Raw genomic sequence first — 25,159 nt, 5'->3', positions numbered from 1 at the left:
AACAACAAAACATAGTTCACATCTCAGAATTTAATGGGGTGGGGGTCAACTATCCCTGCCACCACCCCACCCCTCCTCCAAACTGATGCCCCAGTATGTGCATGTGTTTTATTCCACTTGTTGAAAAGAAGAGAGAGTTTTAAGAAACAATATTGTTCAGTGGTCGCTATCCCAGTCAAGTTAATTGTTTATCAATAAGGTGATTTCCTTCACCTGTATACCTTAAGATGATGTAGGCCTGGTATTTGCCTTGCACGTTATTACATCTATTTCTTTTTTAGTATTCTCGTTTATATTTTGATGTGAAAGTTGTTTACTTTGCCACGATTTTATTTGTACATAGAAAAAATAATCCAAGACTGAAAATGAAAATGAAACTGATACAATATTTAATGATTGACATAATGCACATATTATGTATTTCTATAGCAATAAAGTGAGCAATTCAAAAGGCGTGTACTCATTTCACATGAACATTAGCAATGATCCTCTGACCCCTGGAGGATATTGAAAGATATGCATCAAAATGTAAGAATATTGATGTCTGGTCTCATTGGTTTGTAATGGCCAGCTGCTTATGAAATAATAATTATATTTAAAAAAATGCATTTTGTGTGTGTGTGTGTGTGTGTGTCCAAAATTGTATGCAGAGTATTCCACACACAGTTCAATTTTGACTTCCATCTAGGACAATGAGCGGTTACTTTTTTCTCAACTACACTGTAATATCAAAATCTATTGAAAAAACACGGTGGCGGCTGGGTCTAACACATTATCATTCCTTTTCGTTGGAGATCCATGCGAGATGGTCAAAACAAACATAAAAAAATAGATATCTCAGACCTAATTGTTATAACAAAGCATCATATCCTCATATACCCAACCCAACCCTCTATGCCCAGACAATGTAAACCACCCCATGGACTTACTTGGAGCTTTAGAATATCCTTTGTCAACAGAGAGAGACATCCAAACCTTTGCAGTGCCGACTAAGATCTGCCATGGAACTGATTGGTATTGGCTCTGCATCATTGACAGCAGATCTCGTTTCCTACTCTCCTTCTTCTTCTTCTTCTTCTTCTTCTTCTTCTTCTTCTTCTTCTTCTTCTTCTTCTTCATTATACTGTGTAATCTTGTAATATTCTGCCATGGAGCCTTTTCTTAATTGGTTAAAGAAGGTATCCAAAGAGCTATATGAAGCAAAAAACAACAAACAAATGCAAAAACAAAAAGAGAGACATATGTATCTTTAATAACAGAGCTGAATATTGAGTATCTCTCTCCTGAAGTGTTTCAAAGAGATACAAGAGACAGTGGCCGAGAGTAGCCGCCACCTTTTTTGGGAGTTGGCCTACTTTGTGTTCTTGCAAATGATGCCTGACATTTTTGGTCATTTGCCCTTTTTGAAGAATGCAGCAATAGAGCCACAACTTCCTGCGGAGTGAATATTGTGGGGTTCTTGATGCAGAACATCATCGCTGAATTTGCCTCAGCTGTACTTTCTTACAGGGATTGCCATTGTAGTTTTGTTTTGTTTTGCTTTGTTTTGTTTTTCAAGTGTGGCTGTAACACTGCTTGTTTTGCATATGATGGTCATTGCAGCTAAAGAGTGCATATCTTCTCTGGATCATTCCAAACTTCATGATGTTTCACCTGGGTGAATGGATCCCAGATGATGCATGCATATTCCAGGACAGTCCTGAGCGGCATGGAGTAGCAAAACACCTGAACTTTATGATACTCGTATCTTCGTCTGGAGAGAGTCTTTGGTTGAAGTATAACCTTTTTAAGCTGCTGTGGCGATTTGATTCCAGCTGAGCCTCCTATTGGAACTCCAAAATATTTTGCACAATCCGCTTTCTCCATGGTTTGCCATGAATGCTTATCTATTCCCTGGGTAGGTCTCGGATGGCAATAGCTAGTTGCAATACACAGGATTGCTTCATGTGGAATGCATGTTGGGCCTCACAGTATGTCGAAGTTTTCAAGATGGTCCATGATGTCGCAGCTGTGGACTGTATACTCCAGGACCATGAGTCATTCATCGCAGTCATACTGTAACAACCCACCAGCTTTACACTGGCCAATACAGGCCCACCAGCTGGAAACTATGCAAATATTGCCCATGAGCTTGACACTTTGGCAAACCAGTCCCATAATGAGTCCGACAAATGGGGGAAAAGATCTATGAGACTTACACTGAATAGATTAAACACTCTGTATATCAGTCTCGTGGGCCTTGTTTTCCTCGAGTGTCGAGATAATGGCCATATTTTCCTATATTTGCTAGTCTACATAAATAACCCAAACATAACAGTTGTAGTTTAGGTCACTGCCATCACTCAAGAAACTTAAGCTTATTTCTGAAGTAATTGACCTCTCACATTTCAGAGACCTGTTACTATAAACCAATGCTCTGTGGAATATGCATACATACTTTGATCAAAACATCAGTGCGTGATTTGTACATGATTAAGCATTTACGATTACACCAATGAAGCCAAACATCAATACAGGTAAGCCTACACATGTGACCTAAGTGACCTCTCATTGTCCTGAGAGGTCAAAGTTGGATATAATGCACAGGCTAATGACCAATGTTCCATGGAATGACAAGATTCTTCTATTATAGCATAAATGATTGTACATCGGGTATTACAAAGTTGACCATTGACTATACATAGAATATCAATATTCTGATATTTGAGGTCATTGACCTGTCACCTTCCTCAGAGGTCAAAGGTAGAGACACGTGAGTAATTTCTCTTGCTCTGTGGAATAGGAAAACAATTCAATTGTAATACAAATGAATATAACATCTAAATCATGTTTGTCATCAACCAATTGCACCAAATATCAATGTTCTGACATTTTGAGGTCATTGGCCTCATCATAGGTCATCTGAGGTCATCAGAGGTTAAAGGTAGAAATCTGACTCGAAAGGCTCAGTGGAACATTGAGGCAATTCCTCTTACAAAAATTAGTTTTTAGTACATAATTATCGTGTTTCAGTTATGAGTGACGCATTAAAATATCAATTTTCTGACATTTTGAGGTCATTGACCTCTGGAGGTCATCAGAGGTCAAAGGTAGAAACCTGTCAGGGCTCTGTGGAACATAAAGACAATTTCACTGTGACAAATATTAAGTTTTAGTACATCATTACTGTGTTTATCATTAACCAATGACGCAAAATATCAATTTTCTTAGATTTTGAGGTCATTGACCTCTAGAGGTCATCAGAGGTCAATTCAGACTTACCTCCCGATCTTAAAATTAATCTTATAGCATGTACTAACAATGGTGAAAGTTTCATGCTTTAGTCAAATTTTGCACAATTCTTCGGCTTATCTGCTCTACTACATGGAGAAAAGCGTATAGAATTCATTTTTCCACGTACACATTAGTACGAATCTACTCTGTTTATCAAATATTGTTTGTTTGTCATAATAATATACCATTGCAAGTCAATGAAAGTAATTTCAGTTGTAATTTTTTCAAATATATCTTCATAAAAATAATTGTCTCGTTGTAGGATATACGATTTGTAGTTTGCTCGTAAGCACTTAATATTACACATTTTACCCTTTTAACTGAATGGAGGACTTAACTAATAGTGGAATTTCACAGCAGTTCTAATTGGTGTGTTCTAGAATGCTAAGATGTAAGAGTAATACATGTACTATATTCTGCATATCCATGTTGGTTTGACACTGACATTTTTGCCTGAAGAAATTCAATCATGAAACCCATTTTAAACCCCGATCGCTTGAGATCGTAGCATGAGCCCGGCGTAAACGTATCACTGTCGCTCCGATCGTATCACTGTTGTAGCGAGGTCTTGATAAGCGTACGAATATCGCAATACGATCGCTTTGATCGCAGAAGCAGCGCGTCTCGTCGGCTTGGAAAAGCGGCAAAAACGTGGCAGCGTCGAAGCATTATCGTGGTACTATCGCCTACAGCGCAGATTGAGCGTAGAGAAACCGTAGTGTAATCGCCTCGGAGGCCAAAAATAGAGACGGACGGCGATCGCGCCACGATTTGTTAAATCGTCACAGATCGCCATGGTCGCAATGGTCGCCTTCCTAGTATGTAGTGAGATGGGGGCCTAACATACGGTAACACGTGCATGCTATTCTGCCCCCTCCCTCACCCTCTTTATCGCGCTCCACTACCCAATGTATGAACGCGATTTGAGGACAACGCGGCATGGTCTCGAAATTTGCATATTGTATCCAAGACCGGTTACTATGTGACGCGAAGCGAGGGGTAGGGTCTGCCGCCGCCCATCAACATCCGCTCCATAGATGATCCACGCACGCGAGTTTATTTGTGTACAAGCGAAGATCTTTACCTTGCTGTTTACTGCGCTTTTAATTTATATCTATACCTCCGTTGGATGCACAGCAATGGAGTGAAGTGACAGAGCAATCAAAATTGTGATGTGGTGTCAATAGCAGCAGATTTACAACTACACGAGTGAAAATGGTGGATATTCAACAAGGTAAGTGAAGATGTCGTGTATGCTTCGCGCTTACTCGCACGTTCGACCTAGTCGACTTGTCCGTAACAGGTGTGTGTTGAAAAGTGCGCCGCAGCGTTCCCGCATGATTTGCGCTAGTGAGTGGTGGGACACAACGCCGCTCTGTCACCCTCACTGGCCTCATACTTGTATGACAGTCAACATTGCAGGGCAATAGAAAAAAGACTGCTAGAATACCACACTTAGTAAACATCACTTTTCCCTTTGGGAAGTATGTACTATGATGCTATTAATATCGTCTATGTTTTATAGCAGAAGACTTGAGGTTTGTATTTCATTGAATCATTTTGAAATTACTTATCATCTCAACTGAAGTGTAACTATACACAGCCCAGTCGCTGTACATGGTACGTCGCGACGTACCATGTACAGCGACTGGGCTGTGTATAGTTAACTGAAGTGTTGACTGTAACACATGTTGGATGCGGTCATTTCAAATTAGAATATAGATGTTGGTGGCCTGTAACAAAATTCTTGGGGTGTGACTGTGACAGAACTTCGAGAAGTACTTTCACAGGACAGGAGTGTATGCGTCCGTGTGTTTTATTACAATGCATATGTACAGTGTATGTGTGTGTATTTTCATGCGTGTATTGTGTTCATTCATTAATTTATTTCATTAAAGATAACAGTAACACAAATGCAACATTCAAAATATTGTAATTTGTAGATTTAAAAAAAGAAAGTAAGATATTGTTTCATATATGGCAAATCTTGACATTGGATATATGGGTTCAATATAAGAGTTCTCTAACTTTACTCATTTTAGTATTCATGCAACTGAAAGATTTCTGTGCATTTAAATCAAACAGAGTAAGCATAGCGAAGTATCAAATGAAAATAAAAAAACAAAACAAATTTAATGCATGTTACCCAGTGGGGTTTCCTGTCATCTGATGAACTTTTGTAAACTTTCAGAAGACTGAAAATAAGTGCTATCTCATGAAGGGGGTTGTGTCTAGATCTCATAATTTGGTTTACCTACTATGCAAGTGATGGCAAGACTTCTAATTCTATCAAGCAGTACAAGCAAATTGTCATGGCACTGGAAAGGTTTCTGTGTTTGGGATGATGATTGAGCTTGTCTATTTGTTTTGCTACAGTCTACTTTCAGCTAGTTACGCACTGCAAAGTGTTTGCGATGATTTACTTGTTACAGATCCTTTAGTGAAGATTCATCTTTACCAGACCTTTAAAAGTCGCAGACCAGTATGCATGTTCATGACCGGGAGTACGTTTGTACATCTTTAGTTTGTAGAACTGTGCTTGATATTTCTACATGATGCTCTTTATTTGATACAATTGTATTCAGGAAGTACATTGTACTTGATGGATTAAAATAAAAGAAATGCACAACTTCATGAACAGAATAGGGGATAATGCAAAAGGAAATCTTAGCACATACAATTTTAACTCCTATTCTTTTTAGTCTACATTTGTTGCCAATGAGGACATTGATTAATTTTAAGATTCTGACATTTTTTTTTTTTCAAATGTTTTCTATGGAAATGCCCTGCCTATCTCGGTGAACTCATCAAGCCATATCAACCTTGTAGTAATCTGTGTTCAAAGAATCTTCTCTCGGAACTGTGTGAAATTCAAGACATACAGTGGTGATGGGGCTTTTGGAAAAATGGGCACCATCATTATGGAATAATCTCGAGTAAACATCAAATGCAGATGTACAGTACCAGGTATTACAGATTTTGATAAATTCAAATCTGTTTTAAAAACTCTTCTTTTTGATGATTGATAGTTATGTTAGTGATACATGAAAATTTACATTTTTTAAAGATTTCTATTTTCATATATACAAGTGTACATGTATACACGCATAGATATAATCTCGTGGTATAGGCCAGTTCACAGTTAGCTCAATGGGCACATTGGTACAAATGACCTTTCTTTTTTCTCAGTTGGTTAGGCAGTTCACTAGTTTTCAAAGCAGCATGATGCATAAGGATGCCCACAATTTATGGAATTTATGTTCAAATAATGAATGGACTTGCGCAGAGCAGCTGACAAGTCAATGGTCTGTCAATTGAAACTTCGGCCGGCATTCATTTCATTGTTTTGTGTTGAATGCATAAACTATTCAAGTCTTTCTACCAACATTGCTGAATACCAGACTTGCTGTCAGGTGGATGTGCTAGTAAGCACCATATTTACTAAAGGATTACATGAATAATCATTACTTCAGGGATGCTTATCTCATTGAATGCAAAAACAAAACAAACAAACAAATGACCTTTTTCTGCTCATGTGCAAAGTGGAACTGTGAACTGGCTTATGTGTTTCTAGTAACTGAATGTCATTATTATCATTAAAAAAAAAGAAGGCTAGATGCCTGAAATTGTTTTGCACACTTGCTTATCCATTTGTAAAAGGGGGTATGAAATCTAAAATATTTGTAAAAGCACCATTTACTCACAGTTACAGGAAATTACCGGTAAATAAAGTGTGTCAGTGATATAGCTTTATTTTAAACTCAGTTTTCATGGAACTGAAGAGAGGCAGAGCACTTGTACATGTCACTCCCTATGGTGCTCCAAAGTTTAAAATCATAAACCCTGTCGCTTTCATATAAATTATACTTCCATGATGAAATAACTTACAAGCCCCTGGACCTTTGCAGTCATCAATACTGTGTGATTTTGCCATTGTGCAGTTCGTGATTTTAACAACATGCACAAATATCAACTGTGATAACAACATGAATGTGACATGCATGCTTACATTCTCTATCCTTTGCTGTACTCAGTCATCGTGAATTCATCCACTCACATAGTTGTCGAATAGTCCCTATTTGCAAAAAATTAGACTCCCTTACATGCCATATACAGTAATTGTTTTATATCCTGTTACAACATTTACTGTACATGTAAATCATCATCTCGTGTCATCACACAACCATTTCCCAATGTCTAGCGCATGCAAGAGCCACGTCATTCGCCACTGCCAGGTCCCTCCCAATACAAGGTTGTAACATTGTATTGCAGCTCAGAAGATGAGGCATAGTCTGGCTGCCCTGCCCACACGTACTCACACTCTGCAGAGCTATCAATGTACCCCCACTTCAGCATGTTTGCCTTGCATGTAAATGACATTTGCGCACACAACAGTGGTAAAATGAGTCAATTATTTAACTTATACTATTTTTAACAATACTATTTTTCTCATTTTCTAAAACTATGCTTAAATGTTTCCATGGTGTCAACAGTGAAAAGGTATCCATGAGCAAACATTAAGATGTGCTTGTCTCAAGTTGATAATGATACAGCTGACATGAGAAGTATGTTGTGACTCATGGAAATAATACAGGAAACTAAGTTACACACCTGGATTTAGTTTCAGATTTTTTTTTTCATTCATTTATTTTGTTGTTGTTGAAATTATTACTAAAATGGAATGCACACAAGTGTGCTTCTCCAACAATGTTTTCATTTCTGCACACAGTGGCAAATTGACTTTGTTGCTTGATTATTTAGCCATTCCAAGATAATATGTTATTACACACTCTCCCATACCCTCCTTTATCAAGGAATACATTGTCATCTATATATTTTCTGTCATTTACTAATTCATTGATATCTGGAACAGGACAACATTTTAGCAATTCTGATAACTTTCAGTCATGATACTTGCAGTCTTTGAATAATAATTGCATTCTGATTATAATCATGCAGATTTCATTTTCAAGAATGATGATTGACTGAAAATTTGGTGTGGCATCAAAAACACAAGAAACTTTGAATCTGTGTCATTAGACCACAGCCACTTGACTTGTAATGAAAATGATATGAGAAATATTAGAAATCAGAACTGACAAGGTAACATCAACCATATCTAGTGGTAAAATAAATGTTTTACGGTTTTGCTTTCGTGACATAAAAGATTCCGCATGGCGATAACGGCGGCATTGTTACTTTGAAGCTTTGATGCTCAAACGTTCTTTACAAAGACACACAAGGGGGAAAAAAGGGAACTGTAAACAAGCTGCTTTATTGAGCGTTGAGATTCAGATGGTCTGGCTATAATCCTGGCATTCCTTGTGACCAAAGTCCTGAGTCTGCAAACAGTCACCATTAGCAACGTTGTCATGCAAACATCTTGTTTGGTCCATTCTTACTTCTGAGGTAGGGCTACTTCACCGATTCTCAGCATCAATAAGTGATACCACATTCAAACCAGCCTGTACAGACGAAAGAACTCCAATCCAGACTCCGAAGAGACACACAGAAAAACATGTCACGTGGTGATTCTTAGGATTTCATTCGTAGCCTTCTGATGGTATAGAATCAGCAATCCAAGCTTTTAAGAGTGGGCTCCTGATTTTCAGTTGGCTTTGTCAGGACTTAAGGAGTTTAGAGTGATTATAGGTGCTGCTGCATTGTTTGGTATGGTTGCCAAGTTGCATTGATCACTAAAAGGCTGGAACTGCTGGAGTACAGGATATGGGCAAGAATGGCCGTTCTTCGTCAAAACAGAAAGGTGTGACAACATCAAAGCGGAAAGGTACTGTATGCAGACTGCTCTGTAAGCTTTTGGGGGTCAAGTTGTTGCTTCTCGAAAGACTTGGATAAGTTTCCAATAAGTATATAAAACAGACTGTTGAGTAATTTCAGACATTGCATAATGATGAGACTTACCCATCATATCTCTGAAGACAATTTGTACATACTGTATGTGTATTCAGATAGCATACTGCCCGAATCTTACCGCTAATCCTTTTTGAACACAGGTAACATGATGCTTTATCATGTCTGTTGTTGATAATCTGTCGCTGTATTAATGTTTGGCTTTTCTTGTTCTGCATTGTGTGCAGAGTGGCACTTAATTACGCTTACATGAGAAATAAATGCTATTGTCACCATGTATCTTATTCTGTGATCTCAAAAGTAAAATATTTGGCGACTCCCTATGTTATGTTTCAGCTTTATCATAGCATTCACAAATTTGCTTAAGTGCACCCTCATCACTCTCATTCAAGAATTCCTTTCACATTGTGTATGAAATTGTTGTGGATGGGACAAAAGGAGTTATCGGTAACAAGTTTGCGTTCACAATTATCCTGAGCACTGCAATAGAGTTTTACTATGATATACCATACACATTTTTTTTTTATTGTGGTTAAGTTTGTATTACATGAATATTGCCAGCTAGTCCACTGACATTTTTGAAATCAAAATCTTAGTGAATTTATCCTTTTGTGTTCAAATTCCAGATGCATGTATGTATAATATCATGAAGATTAGACATGAGATAAATTATACATATCATTCTCTGTTTTTCCCATCATACCAAAAAAAAAAAAAAATAAATAAATCATGACATATGTTAGAGGTGTCACTACCTAACTTTTGGGGCTCAGCACCTTGCCATCGTTGAAACTTTTTATTGATATCAACAGATGAAGAATGCTGTTTCCATTCCTAAAAGCCGTGATTTTGGTGTAGCTAGCACACAAAAACTTCACATTCCATTGCGCCACAAGGTTCAAGACTAGAAGTGTCATGCTTGACACCTGAGGAGTGCACCAAGGATATATATATCATTTTTGACAGGAAGAATAACATCGAAATGTCAGTAGCTTTGATTGAAGATGGACAATCTGAGTTGGTTGCCAGGTAACTACCCCAAAAAAGCAGTGAAGGGGCAAATCCTTTGATGCCTCACTTTATTCTAGTTTCCAGAAGAGCCTCAGAATAGTCTGGGGGATACAGCCTTTTGTTTGGATCAGTGAAGCGTGCTGGGGTGGCATTCCATTGGATAACCATGCATTGTCCATAATCCCCTGCGCGCCTCAGCGGGTCTCTATTTTGTAAATAGAAGCTAGTGTTGGATGTGAGTGCGTTTAAGACCCATTTATTCATGAGTTTCAACAAAAAAGGAGCGCAGTCATTGTATGAAAATGTTAGCCTACTGTCCAGACTGTTGCAATTAATAAGCATGTTCGTAGTTCCACCTAATTCTTGCATTAGCAAAAAAAAGAAAAGAAAAAAGGTAATTTGTACCAACAGACATGTTGATACTTAAAATCACAGCATTTGATAAAACATATATGTGATTTAGTGATTATTCATTAAACCCGTTGAGGATGAGTCCCGAGTACATCGGGCAGATGTCTATGGGATATGCACAGGTTGTTAAGCAAAAACAGTCCGTCCTCAGCTAGTTAATGGTGCTTGCCAGCATGCTCACATCCACTAGATATTTGGTGATATAGAAAATATAGATCCTTCCCGTAGTGTTGATTGATAAACCATCTGATTACCTGGTCTCCACAATTTCATCCTTTCACATAATTGATGAATTTCCATAATTTGCCACTTCAAGCAGGCTCCATGCATTATGTTTCTTTGAAAACAAGTGTAGTGCTTACCTGGTAACCAATTGAGAAGAAAGGTCATTTATACTGATGTACAGCATGTATGTGCACTCAAGAAAAAAACAAACTGGCGTGTAGTATTTCCGTATAACTTGCATTCTTGAAAGATGCAGTACAAGGTGTATTATTATATAACAAATTGTACTAGATATAACCCAAGTACTGGCGAAAATATTCACATTGAATTATACTGCCTTTTAAACAACAACAACAACAAAAACAACAACCACAACAACAACCACAACCACAACCACAACCACCACAACAACAACAACAACAGCTATATGTATTTTTTTTTTCTTTGGCTATTTCTGCATCATAGCCAGCAGTTTCATACTAAGTACTATAAAAACGTATATTCTTGGGCATACAAAATGTCTTTAAAACCCTAACACCTCAAACTTCAATATTTTTTTTTCATCTATCTGACTGGTCAGTTACAAAGACAAGTACAATGGATAAAAATCTGAGAAAATGGTCTTTTCTCAAGGCAGTTGCATATGTTTTTATTTGTTTGTTTGTTTGTTTAATTTGGGGATGCTGGAGTCAATTTCACCCTCACTCACATTTTACTCTGCCTTTCAAATGAAGTGGAAGCGATAAATCTTCTAGTGATATTCATGGTATCAAAGCATCCAAGAAATTGAGTGAGGTAGAATCAAATTCTGAGGAAGATTGTCTTCATTGCTAGAAACATTTAATCATTTGGTACATGTGTGCTCAAATCTGTTGTATGCATAAAGCGAAATTCATGCATATTTCCATTATGAGAATGTTATCCATGACGTGCAAGCCCAAGTTTTTGTTGGTATAAAGTCAGCCAGAGCCTAGCCTGACCTAGCAACAATAAACATAGCAATTCCAGCTGGAAAAGGAAACTTGAAAGAGATAGGTTACATCAGCAGCTTAACACGTGTCTTGCAGTCAGACAGGAAACAACCATGATACAGACCATTGCGTAAAAAAGAAACAAAGCTGCTTGTGAATTACATGTAGTCTATTCTTGTGCTATAATCAGTGAGAAATAAATGCATGTGTCATTACTGTTGACTCTGTTAACATGATCCATTTCATTTTAGTTATTTAAAAAAAAAAATCAGTTTTGTCTCAAAAATTCTTTTCCATTACAAAACTGATGTGAGAAAATTTTAAGAACAAGAAAAGACAAACATCAGAACAATGAATTTTTTGAATTTCTCACATTTCTTCTGAAATGGACATCAATGCTGTCATCACAAGTGCTATACGCAATAACACAACATGAAAGGGAAAGAGAGTAAAGGCAAATATTGAGTATGTGAAGAAAATAAACTGCAAAAGTACATATGAAACTAAACAAACAAAGAATGAAGTCATTTCCATCACATTTTCATCATTTTCAAGAAGAAGAAAAAAAAAAAAGATAAAAGGAGAAATATCTGTGAAAGAGGGCGAAAGCAAAGTGTTTTCTGCCCTATATAATGTCTACATTCCAGGGCCATGAAAACTGATTGGCAGTGTAAGGCAGGTATAGATCAACATCACAGTTGTACAAGTTGCCATGGCAACATGTAGGAGCTCACCATTGTTTGCAAGTGTAATTTGTTACCATCCTCTCTTCCCCTTCTCCTCCTCCCATTCCCCCCCCCCCCCTCTAAACCACGTTGTATTAATTGGCGCCTTGATTGATTGGTTGGGCAGGTACCTTAGGGTATTGTCAGGTCCCATTGGTGATCTACGACCCTGTGTTCTGCATGACAAAGGGCACATAAAGGAGGGTAGTTGTATCACTATCGTGTCCATTCAGGGCCAAGCCTGCATCAAAGGCGAAATGTGTCTGAAATGACCCAACAGAACAAATAAGAGGGGAAGGGAACGAGGCGGGTGACACTCTTCTCAGGAAACATCGCGGGCAGGAGACAGATGCATTTTTTTTTTTTTTTGTCAGATCGCTTTGCGATCAATGATGCTATTGTCGCATCCTGTCCATTCACTCTCACCGTCGTATCAAAATTGATCGGCTGGTTGTGATGTTGGGCAGTCACTTCCCGAGCCCTCCGCCGATTGAGATGGATCTAGAAATTGCTCTGGGATAATCATTGCTCATAGATCTCTGATTCTCACCGTGTTGTATTTGTCTGGTTTCCAGAGGAAAATATTGTGGAGTAAATTCATTTCACTCAAGAAAAAATTTGGCAGGATGCGTAAGTGTTACTTGATCTTTTGTCTCTCAAATATGTATTCCACATACCTGCTTGATAATTATCAAATCGACCCAGAGTGGTACATATAAAAAAAGGAAATATCTATATAACTCATATAAAAGGTAAGTGCAGCAGTTGATATCTATGCTTTGCTGGTATGATCATCATTGATAGGGCACATGATATTTTATAGTCTATAAACAGTGTACTTGTTACAACATTTGTATATAATTCATTATAGCATATACATATACATGTATACATCTGGGTGATATTTGATTATGTCAGTGTTCTACTCAGGTGTACATGCAGTCTCAATTTGCATGCTGGGCACACTTATTATCATTATATCTCTCTGAAAAAAAAAGGAAAAAGATATTACCAGCAAATAATCAACCTCTGCTCCATATGTACAATGTATACTGTTGAGATCATTTTCTATTTTTTCCCTTTTCTTTTGAGACCAACAGAAAATGTGAATTTTGACCAGTATATCTCAAACACAAGTTGGCTTGCTTCGTGCAATTGTCATTGCATTATCATTGCATTAGATGGTTGTTGAAACCAAGTTCACTCTACTCACCGGAGCGAGCGCTGGTGTTGCTAGGTAACTGAGTGATTGCATGAATGGGTCGCACTTGTCAGGGTAACCTTCATGCGCGCCCTCCATTGTTCACTCATAAGAGGGTCTATGTTAGCAATTATCTCTAGGGAGTGATAATCAATGAAGTTCCTTTCACTTCTTCTTCTTTTTTTCTTTTTCTTTTTTAGTCTGCTGGTCTGGCTGTTTGTAAGCCTACATTTGAACAGAGACTCTCATTACTTCACTGTTTGTGTTTGTCCATTAGCACCTTGAAGAAAACGAGGAGACAACATTGTACAGCAAACGTTTGGCTCCTTATAGCTTCATCAGTTATGTTGTCCAACAAATGAAAACCTCAGTAAATGATATAAGATACTGTTATCACTGTAAGTATTAGTCATGTATTCTGGGAGGATAAAAGGAACTATACCATGTCTGTAGCTGATAATTTTTACAGAAATGAAACCATGTGTGATGTACATACAATATTGTGAAAACTGCTTGCAAACATTCTGCAATAAGGTATTTCTTTTGGCACCTATTCTACTTCATTTGATGGCAGCTAGAATGTTTATTTTCTGCCACATTGCTAGTATTCACGGTCATTCAATAAAGTCTCTTTATGACGTATAATCTGTGTAATATCATCTCTTTTTCATCTTTTACAAATGGTACACCCTGATCTCTAAATGTTAAAAGTGTCTCGATCAGTATCAATTCATTCATTTTTTCAAAGGAGAAGTGACAAGTTCATATTTCATAGTCTTAATAATCTGATTCATGAGTTGTAAACTCAGTGATTTCAATAATTCAGTAATGCATGTGATGATAATTAGATAAAAGTGAAACAAACAAACAAACAATAACAACAACAAAGAGACCAAAAGAAACTTGATGGTATTCAAGTTGTTTCATTTCTTAATTTCTTATTTTCATATTATTGTCAATTTTATTAATTTTTAATTCTCAAGATTCTTTTATATCTACAACACTCCATCAAAATTAAACAAACAAACAAAAAACAACAAAGTTGTCGGTTCTTAATTGGTAGAAGGGAATGCTATTGAGACAGCTAGAAATGAGAGATGTGCTTTTTTTTTTCTTTCATATAAGGAAAAAGTCAGCCTGTGAATTACAAGTACCGATAATGCACACACATTGAAAGTGGTTCAATGCAACAAAATGTTCAAGTATGTTCACATGAATGCTCACTCAACAACATTCTGTCTTGAACATTAAAAGGGCATGAGACGCTACCTCCCTTTGTTGCTTTGGTGGACAATAGTTTGGAGGTCATGCTAGGACCAAAACAAAAGAGGAGTGTCATGTGGCATTTGTGGAACTGTGTTCAAATCAATGTTAGCATCAATGGGAGTACTGAACAGAAATTGATCGGACACCTCCTCCCCAGCAGCCATCAAGCGGTTGCCATGACACTGCGATGGCGCTGTTCACTCAGTGCAGCTCAGCGCAACAAATGTCAGGGGATGTGTCCACTCACTCTCCCCTTCACCTCTTCCTTCCTCCAACTACAATGCATATCTATGATATTACACATTTTAGGATTGATGCGCAGTGCATATGAATGTGTCTCTGCTTGGGTGTGTACAAATGTATGTGTATTTGTGTGTGTTATATTCTCCAGGCTAGGTAGAACCAACTAATTAACCAGTTTTAAAAATACATGAAAATTTGCCATTATCATAAGCATGCTTCTTGTCAAGGTTGTGTATATATACACACACACACACACACACACATACAAACATATTTAATATTACAGCTAATAATTGTTATGCATGGTGTCTAGCAAAAAATAAAAAAGGAGCAAATAATGAATATTGTTATGTTGTTTATATCTCATCAGCATATATAGTGATATGAACAAGGAATTTCTTTTTGTGACACTGTGAAAGCAACAAAATATTAATCTTTTTTTCCAAATTCTTTTATTTCTCTGCAGCTCCTGTTCAAGATGGCTCTGCCAATTTTGGTGGCAGTCCAAGGTAAGAGCTGGGGCCCCAAACAATCAAGATATTACATTTGTACTTCAATATTGATACTATGGTAGTGCACTCTTCGATGCCAACATCATAAACTAATTTCTTCTTCTTAGATCAGTATTATCACTTTGTTATTGCTTCAAGAGTGCTATCCATGCAGATGAACTGCCTCCTCTTGGTAGTAACCATTAAAATCTGTTAACTGCTAAGAGTCACTATAGTGGCCTAAAAGGTACATTTTGTACCTTTTTGAAGATATCATCTGGTATTGGTAAAAATTCATCACATTTCATTGCAGACATGCTTCACAATTATTAAGTATTTTAGCAATGAAAGAGACAGATATAGCTAGAAATTTCTGTATCCATTTCTCAAGATGCTATTCTCCAAAATAAGATGGAAATATATTACAATTTTTGTCATATCTCTTTGGAAAATTATGGTATTTTTCAAGGTGAAATCTTATGTTTGCCTTAAGATATCAGTATAATATTTGAAATTCATTGCAATGAAATTTTCTTGGTGAAACTTCAAAATGGTGTACTAGTATAACTTTAACATAAACACTGAAAATATATTTTTGAAAAATTTCAAAAAAAATTGAGTTGTGCAAAAACTAGAAATGCTTAAAATATCCTCTGCAGTTATGTGCCATGTATATCAAATACACCCTCTTTATTAACCATGAATGTAATGTTGTAAGAATGTGTGGTTGTAAGATGAATTGGTCTCCATTTCAGCTTGTTACAATTTGTAACTTGTGTTTCTCTTCCAATTTGCAGGGAGCGATACCTGTACTTGTCAGAACCCAAGCATTCAAAGGCAATATGGCTTACAAGTTTTGGGTGAGTATTTTGGGGGTATAGCAAAGTTTGTAGACAGAATGTTCATTCTCATTGCCATACTCCTGGATATAATCTCGATGTCTTTTACCCCTCATGATTTCCACTGCATGACACTTAGTCCTATGTGTGTGTGAACCATCACATTGGTACCATATGGTAAGGTCATAGACAAAGAAACTATAAAAGAAGCTTATGTGGCCAAAAAGGCAGTAGAGATTTGATCATAATCAATAATTGTTTATGGTCATATTCACTTCCTGCTCATATTTTAATTTCTAAAAATATTTTTCAAAATTTGAATCAAAGCTACATCTACATGTATGTGGTTTTTGTGAACCATGTGTTTGTTGAAAAGTCATGTGATCAAATGCTTCAAACTCACATTTTTTTTTTTCAAACCTGATTTTTTAGATTATGTGAGACTCACGCATGTTCATCTGTTTCACTTTCACTGTGGTAGATTTTTGGAAATAAAGAGGGAAAAGTTACACATCACTCAAAAGTTTTGATTCTGAAACAGTGAAATGATATGTCGTAATTAGAAAATCAATGTTCAGGGACTTTGCAGCACATTTGTGGTGCAAGATGGCCATTTAAACATTCACATGTAGAATATTTTGTCTTTGCAAAGATGTGCTTGTGGTAACTGTGACTGAGAAAAGTCTAAACAGTCAAAATAAGCCAAATTTTCATCAGCAACTTATCTAATAAAACCTGTTTCAATTTGTAGTCAATGATAACACCTAGTAGGACAAACATGTCCATCAGTCAGTAGACTGCAGATTGATTCATTTTTTCCCCTTCTCGTTGGCCATTACAATAGCAAAATCTTACGCAGCTTCTGCTGGGTTGTCTTCAACATAGCTTGAGGTTGAAGTATATAAACAAAATGTATAGAGTTTGAAAGCATTCTGAAAACTTCTTTGAAAAACTTTTAAGCAATATTGATACCACAATGATGTTTGAAATGTGAAGTGATGCATCTGACCAGAGGCTAAATTTTTTCAGTTTTTTTTTTTTTGGCCCCCTCATGGATAGACAAACATATGATATCTTGTCAAATAAACCAGTAGCTTGTGTGAATACTGGTAGCTCAGATCACAGAAGATCAAAGAGTATAATATCAAAACTTAATCAGTAAATACACAGGATGACTAAATTGGTGCATATAAATACAAATGAAAGAGAATGGATTTGATGAATCCAAAGGTGGATAAATGAAACAAATCGAAGAGATAAGTTTGAGTGTTTATTCTCTCTCTCTCTCTCTCTCTCCTTCAGTCCAAAGTTGGAATGGGGTAATCAGGATACGATGTGGCCGGTCAGCCGGGCAGCAATGTCCGCAACTCCGACTCCAAGGACAGAGGAACTCTCCTCCCCAAAGAAAAACTTCAGAAGCACAGCAGATGGTGAAAAGTGAGAGCTAAAAACACAATAGAAAAAATAAACCTTAAGACTTCTATGATCCTGCTAGTGTGTACCCATATGACCCTACTGATTTATGATTGATAATTAAAATCTACCTCATGTTCTTAGTGTGGTGACATGACATTTGCTCCTGCGACAATTGCTCCGGTCTTATTTTCTCCAAGGACTTAGGGTAAGGGTTAGGGTTGTGATAGAATTTTAGGTTTAGTTTGATGTGAGGATTAGGATTAGGGTTAGGGTGAATTTATATATATATATATTTAACACAGCAATTGTCACAGGAGCAGATGTCATGGAACCCTACTTTAATGAATATACAGTCAAACCTGTCTATAGCGGCCACCCAAGGGAAACGGAAAAGGTGGCCGTTATAGACAGGTGGCCGCTATAGACAGGTAATCCAACTTTGTGTGCATTGCTTACATGTACACCTATCATCGTTGTATCCTTACATGTACATGTATGTGTGTACGTATGCACACACCGTGTGTTTCATGTCGGTGTATATGAAATTGTTGCGCACTAGTATGTGTATTGTCGTGAAGAAAGCTTAACACTAATGCATTATTATGACTGAATAAGGGATGGATGCAGCGGTGGAGATCACTGAACGTTGCCCGCACGGCTACAAAGCAGAAAAACACGCTGAATCATCGGCTCAGCTACGGCTCCGTTGGGTTTTTGGCCGCTATAGACAGGTTAAAATCTACCGCGGGAAACAAAATTTGTGGCCGCTGGCCGCGTTAGACAAGTGGCCGCTATACACAGGGTCTTTAACAGGGATTTTCTCTCGGGGGGATTTTTCAGTGGCCGCTATAGACAGGTGGTCGCTATAGACAGGTGGCCGCTAAGGCAGGTTTGACTGTATAGTATAATCAAACAGAGTGATTAGTAAAATTTTCTATCAAATTTTTACAAGAAAGTTACAGAAATTTGAGGATTCTCCAATTTTAAAGGAAACATCGCTAATTGATCACAATCACAAATGTTAATAGGATGAAATGATTATGCCATAAAACAGGAAGAATAGCTTGATAGCTTGCCTTCTGCTTCCTAAATTGTAGGAGATGGTCAATGACAAATTTAGGCAAACCTTCAGTCTCCTTGAACTCTGATTCTTTAAAAACATGGTCTTCTGATAAGCTAACTTATTTCAACGTATTTGCACCTTGTTATTTATCTATCATTTGGGCAATTATTACCACTGGTCAAACACAAAATACTGTGGTAAAAAAAAGTGCACAAGATATCTGTATCACTAAAACATCAACAGAGGTGTATATGATATTTTGCTCCCAATCCAAGAGACAACTCCTCTAAGTTTTTTTTGTCAACTTTTTCTTTTCTTTTTGATGATGGAAATAAATAAACTATTGAATTGAATTGGAGTTTTAATGGTATAATTTCACCAAAGCCTCCTAAGTGTAGGTCTCTCATTAATAATCACTGATTACCTGTTTCTCATAGACCTACTCAACATCACCTCAGTACTCTCAAGCTACATGGTACAGTTTCTCCTGTTATAACAAGCACTGTCATAATGAAAATTCTCAATGAAGTAAGAATTTAGGTCCTAAAATTATTATTTGTATTATCTTAATGTAACATTTCCTGTTCAGCTATATCGAAATTTCGATGTAATAAAAGGAAACTGCCAGTCCCAAGGACTTGGTAGTTTAAATATCAATTATGATAGTAAGACTTTGCACATTTGGGAATTCAAAATGAGTACAGTATTTGCAAAAGAACCTTTCATTTTTTTTTTTTTTTTAAATATATATTCATTTACATCTGTTCCCTTCTCATTGTTTTATTGCCAAACTTCTGAGAGCTCTTTTGATCTCCACTCATTTTGGGAGGATATATGTCACAAACCTCTAAATAAGTTCGAGAACACAGGAGTTTTGTTGGTCACTGTCAAGGACACCTGGTGTGAAAATAATGTGAACAAAATGACGTAGATTTGATTAACGTACCCCATATGTTTGTAGCACAACGCATCTACATGGTGATGCATACTTTGTTTCTACTAGTGTGTTATGATCTATCATAGAAATTCAGACGACAGTTTCACTGATTAGCACCTCATATGTCCATCTCTCCATCCTCCGTCAGACGTATCCATGTGTTCAGCTGCGGTCGTAACTCTGTGATATGGGAAGTGAGCCCCCTAGCCATGAAAACATCTCCGACTGAACGCTTAGATTACTTGTCCAACCAGAAGAGGCTGCCAGCTACTTTTATGGAAGACAGGTAAGTTTGGACAAGAACAGTTATCATATCCCTCAAGATTTAGCATGCAACTGAACTGATATATATGCATTGTGCCAGTGCTATTATCACCTATGTTGACAGCATTTTAGAACCAACAGTGCCGTAAAAGTGAAACAGTTTACCCTCAATTCCAATGATAAATTTTAGCATGTGTTAGTCAAGTCAGTGTTGCTGGCTTTTAATACGTCACTGATACTAATACATATTGATGGAGATCAAAATACAGGAAACATAATAGTTGCACGTTTCTGATTTTTTTCACTGGACTCTTCACAATGTTTGAAATACAGCAAAGAAACACAAGAAAAGATGGCTCCAGAATGGCTCTTTTTATGCATGGTCTTCTTGAATGCTGGCGAAATTTGGCGAGTTGCTATTATCTCTGACATAAGGAATGATTTTATGAAGTACCTTTGGCTTCACAAGCTTCATCTGAAACCCATCTAATTTTTGCCCACCTCTAGACCACGCCATGCTTTCAGCTGCGGCCGGGAATCTCCCATCTGGTATGTCAGTGAGCCTGCTAAGAAAGCACTGGACAGGGAGCGGCTAGAATACCTTGCCCGGGCCAAGACACCTCATAGGGACTACGCCGTTCCACGACAGGTGAGAATCGTAGAACTTGCCCCACATCCATTTGTAACAATTAAGGCGATTAATGTTTGGAAAAGATCATTTACATTGGCACAAACCTGTTCACAAATATGCCATACATTCTAGCTCTTTAAAACAGCCATTTGAAGTATGTATTGACACTGACGTATATCATCAGCGAATTAAGCTCACAGATCATTCCCACTCCTCTATACATCATTACTCATTTGGCATGAACTGTAAAACCACAAACATTCATGGCTTGGAACTTTGGCGAATTCAAGCCTACATCCTTATTTTTTGCAGCACAAAAAACTTTTCGTGAATTGGCGACTGGATTCAATGAATTGTGTTTAGAAGAACACTTTCGCATGCATTTCACTTTCGTGAATCTTGGCTCCTAGTGACATTTGCAAGAGTTTTAAATCCATGCGAAAATTTCTGGTTTTGCAGTACTTTGATATATCATATGATACAAAATGTTTAAGAGCATTCCTGTCAAGTATGGACTCTCTTGTTTCTCTTTTCCCTTCCAGGTCCAATCTATTGTTTCACCGACTGCAAAGGCTGCCAGGGCATCCTCAAGGATAGAACAGCTGTCCCGCCCCAAGAGCAGGCCCGATGGACCATTCAGAGAACCTAAATGGCCGGTAAGTTCAGAACTTTTTGAGGGAAGTGCAAAATCATCAGCACTGAGCTTTAGATCTGCAACGCGATTGTAATTAAGACAATGCAGCCTCTTGGGTTGGACTATGGAAACAGCTGTCTCACAAAAGTGCAGAACACCATTTTTTGCCAAATTAGCATCATATCTTTAACATGCAGTGCACTCCCGTTATAATGAACATTGTTAAAAGGAAATTCCGATTACAACGAAATAAAAAGTCAGGCCGCAACATTACCCACACTATGTATATCTATTGTTTATTTGTTTGATTATAACAAAATTTCGATACAATGAAAGAAAACTGCCGGTCCCGAGGACTTAGTTACAACGGGAGTCCACTGTTTAGCATTTGGGTCGCAGATCTAAAGTTCACTAATGTAGGAAGGAGAAAACATTAAAAAATGTGCATGTTTTATATGATGCATAGGTAACTTGAAAGAATCTTTTTCAAAGTCAGAGCACACTGATTCAGTTGGTAGAGTTTGTTTGTTTTTTAGGTATACTGGAGCTGCAACTTTGTCTCAATCCTTAAATCTTTTCATGCTCAGTGACAGTTGTCTCTTTACTAGTTTATAAAGTGTACAATATGAAGAGAATCTACCAAAAAGTTTGAATCTCCTAGTTTCAGCTTAGACTCTGTTGATAGTATTCAGAATGTAGTCATACTGTCCAAGATATTTCCTCGTATGTGGGCTTCTTTAGTGGTAGACTCTCATCATAATTAACTCCATAGGACTAGTGAACTTACTCTGCAATTTTATTATTTTTTCTATTATATCAGAGTTTATAAAGCAGTGAAGGAACTTGGAACTATTTGGAGCAAAAAAAAAAAAAAAATTGTTTTCATGAGCATTAATTTTCTCACTGGGTCACATAACAAGAGCCCACTGTTTTACAATGACTAGTAAGACACTTTCCTTTAATAGAAAATACATAGTATCTAGGTCCTCTTCTCCACTTTGTTTGGTCATATGTCTTCCATCTCCTACAATGTAAATGGCAGGTGTCTGATGTGGCTAAGTCTGCAAACGCATCACCGCGCCAGCTGGAGCTCGCCAAGCCCAAGAACGTTGCTGACGGATACCAGGCAGACCGCCCAGTCCAGTGGTCAATCACTCGTGCAGCGCGGCGGGCCGCGGCCACATCACGGACCAATGAGCTCTCCATGCCCATCATGCGTGCGACCATGGATCATGTGCAATTTAATCCAGACGCTTTCATCGTCAGTGAGGCTGCTAAGAAGGCTCGCTGCCCTGCAAGGATCGAAGAACTTGCACAGCCACTTACACGATAATCCAGCACAGTGGCAACTAGGCACAAGAACTCATTATTTGGCCGTATTGTGGTATTTCTGCATTATTATGCCTCACAACCTCAACTGCTCTAACTTACAGATATTAGAGATTTTCAAAAATGCATATGCAATACTATCTTAACACGGCGATTGAAATAACAGATATATTTCACAATAATCATGAACTTAGAAGTCAATTGCATTCAAGTCATGTGCCTGTATCTTAAAAATCCTTCATCAGTATTGCTTCACATAACCAAATCAGTATAGCAACCACAGGCTTATTACTATTCAGAAATATTCATATATGCATAGAAGCTAGCTATCAGTAGCCAAGTATGTAAACTTGAAAACTTAACTTACTTTTGATATTAAATCTTACTGATGTTGAAGAAGAGGACTTTCCACATACAGGCAAGCTGAGAAGCTTTCGATGAGTGAATTTGCCAGGAGAATAGCAATCGTACCATCGAGTACTCAAACTGAGAGCATGACCCTTTTTCCATGAGCAAGTAGTAGAGCTTATGAAAGCTTATGAAAAGTTGCTGATTAATCTTGATTAAATGTATTTGCTACGCATTGAAGAGAAGTAGACTGTGTCAACTGTGGCTAAATTCATCCTACCGGTAATCAATTTCCATCCACTTCTCAAGGTTTTCAGTTACTGTGTGCTTTGGCTGGTTAGCCAGCAATTCTAATGTTAAGTATTTTGTTTATTACATGTGTAACTCCATGTGTCTAGGTGTAAATAGGCAGATAGCATGGGAGTTTTTTATGAGTGGCTGGTTTCACGGTTGGTCAGTTATTACGCCTTTATAAGTTGCAATTCATGTACTTGTTTATATTCCGTCCAAAACACCAAAATGTGCATTTATTTTGTATCTTGAGGCACTACTTTAATTTCATGTGGTTGCAGCATTTATGGTGCCAGTTTCATTTAATTTTCACACTGAGTTAAATCTCTTTATATGCTTGAAAAAATGGTAGAAGGGCTTGTGTCTTCTTTAATGAATGTAAAATTCTGAAATTCTTTTTCTTTGCCTTGCCTGAAATGTTGTGTGCAAGATAGTGATGAGGTGGTTTGCCTGAGATTGAAGACGTGATGCTAGTATGATTAAACATCACTTGTCAGAAGTTGTGATGCACTCTACCTCAGAAAGAAGCGAGATCTCTTCCCACCTCCCTGATTCAAATGGATGGTCACTTGTTTGTAATGAAGGTCAAGCAGCTGTACATTATCAGGAATCCCCCTCTCCCACCTATTAATATCAGAAAAATCTTGACCCCCCCCCCCCCCCCCCCCCTCCTCGAGTCTTCACTTTCATATTTTATGGAAGCTTAGAAAGTAAAACATGTAAAATTCATATCTTGGTATTGCTATTTTAAAATCACATTAGATTTTTTTTTTCTTTTGCCTTAGAATCACAATAGTCCAACACAACACATTTCATGAAATCATTTTCGAGTCCAGTGCATGCTCTTTTCTTAATATAGATGTTATTTATTCATTTTAGAAATAATGGAAAAAGATAGAAAAGCTCCCTGTACATGCTGACACGTTTCTGAAAAGAGAAATAACCTATAAAACTGTGCACTGAAACTTTATTTAAGAGTTAATGATCATTTTGTCTGCAAGTGAATATAGAATTCACTTGAAACTTTATTTAAGAGTGAATTATCATTTGGTCAGCAAGTGAATATAGAATTGGCTTGCACTTGCTGACAATCAACACATTCCTTATTCGTCATTTTACTATGGCTTTGTTGTGCAGTTATTGTGAGGAATATGATAATGACGCGCTCAGATTTCAAGAATTTGCCCAAAAGGGTGAGATGCGTTGATAATGAATATGTCTAGCACTGGGAGAATTTCTTCTGCTGCCTCGTGCCATGCAAAATTTGCACAAGAAATCAATGATGCAACATGTGAGGATATTGATTGTATTTGTACACTTCATTTCAGAAGAATTATGCAGATGCCTTGTACAGATATTGTTACCTGTGTCACATCTCTTGTATATCAATTATATGTGTCGTGTTAGCTGCATATCACACTACTGAATTATATGTTATGATATTAATTGCATGTTAATTTTCACTGAAAGCAATAAAACTTTTCACTGAATGTCAAAAACTTTGAATAATGGCAGTCATTGTACCAATGTTTCTTTGCTTTAATTCTTCACTACAGCAAGTCTAAAGAGACAGTTGTTTATTATTGCTTTAAATGTTGATGCATTGATATAGTACATAGCAACCCTCTCCCAAATAATGTGCATATGAAGATTCGGTCTAGATGACAGCAGCTAACTCCTTCGTAACAATGTCATGTGACTATGTATTTAAACCTATCA

General features: G+C 37.3%; 1 protein-coding gene across 1 annotated transcript; it reads left to right on the top strand.

Moving 5' to 3' along the window:
* The first annotated feature begins 4,321 nt into the window (after positions 1-4,321).
* LOC140242184 (sperm microtubule associated protein 2-like) lies at positions 4,322-24,947 on the top strand. Its single transcript, XM_072321948.1, has 8 exons — positions 4,322-4,507; positions 15,664-15,706; positions 16,486-16,548; positions 17,830-17,964; positions 20,092-20,229; positions 20,715-20,856; positions 21,381-21,494; positions 22,515-24,947. The coding sequence occupies exons 1-8, from the start codon at positions 4,489-4,491 to the stop codon at positions 22,803-22,805; spliced, it is 945 nt and encodes a 314-aa protein (XP_072178049.1). The 5' UTR covers positions 4,322-4,488; the 3' UTR covers positions 22,806-24,947.
* The last annotated feature ends 212 nt before the right edge of the window (positions 24,948-25,159 follow it).

The sequence above is a fragment of the Diadema setosum genome, chromosome 18, assembly GCF_964275005.1.
Source record: "Diadema setosum chromosome 18, eeDiaSeto1, whole genome shotgun sequence".
In the NCBI taxonomy this organism is placed as follows: Eukaryota; Metazoa; Echinodermata; class Echinoidea; order Diadematoida; family Diadematidae; genus Diadema; species Diadema setosum.
This window is presented reverse-complemented; position numbering and strand designations above follow the sequence as displayed.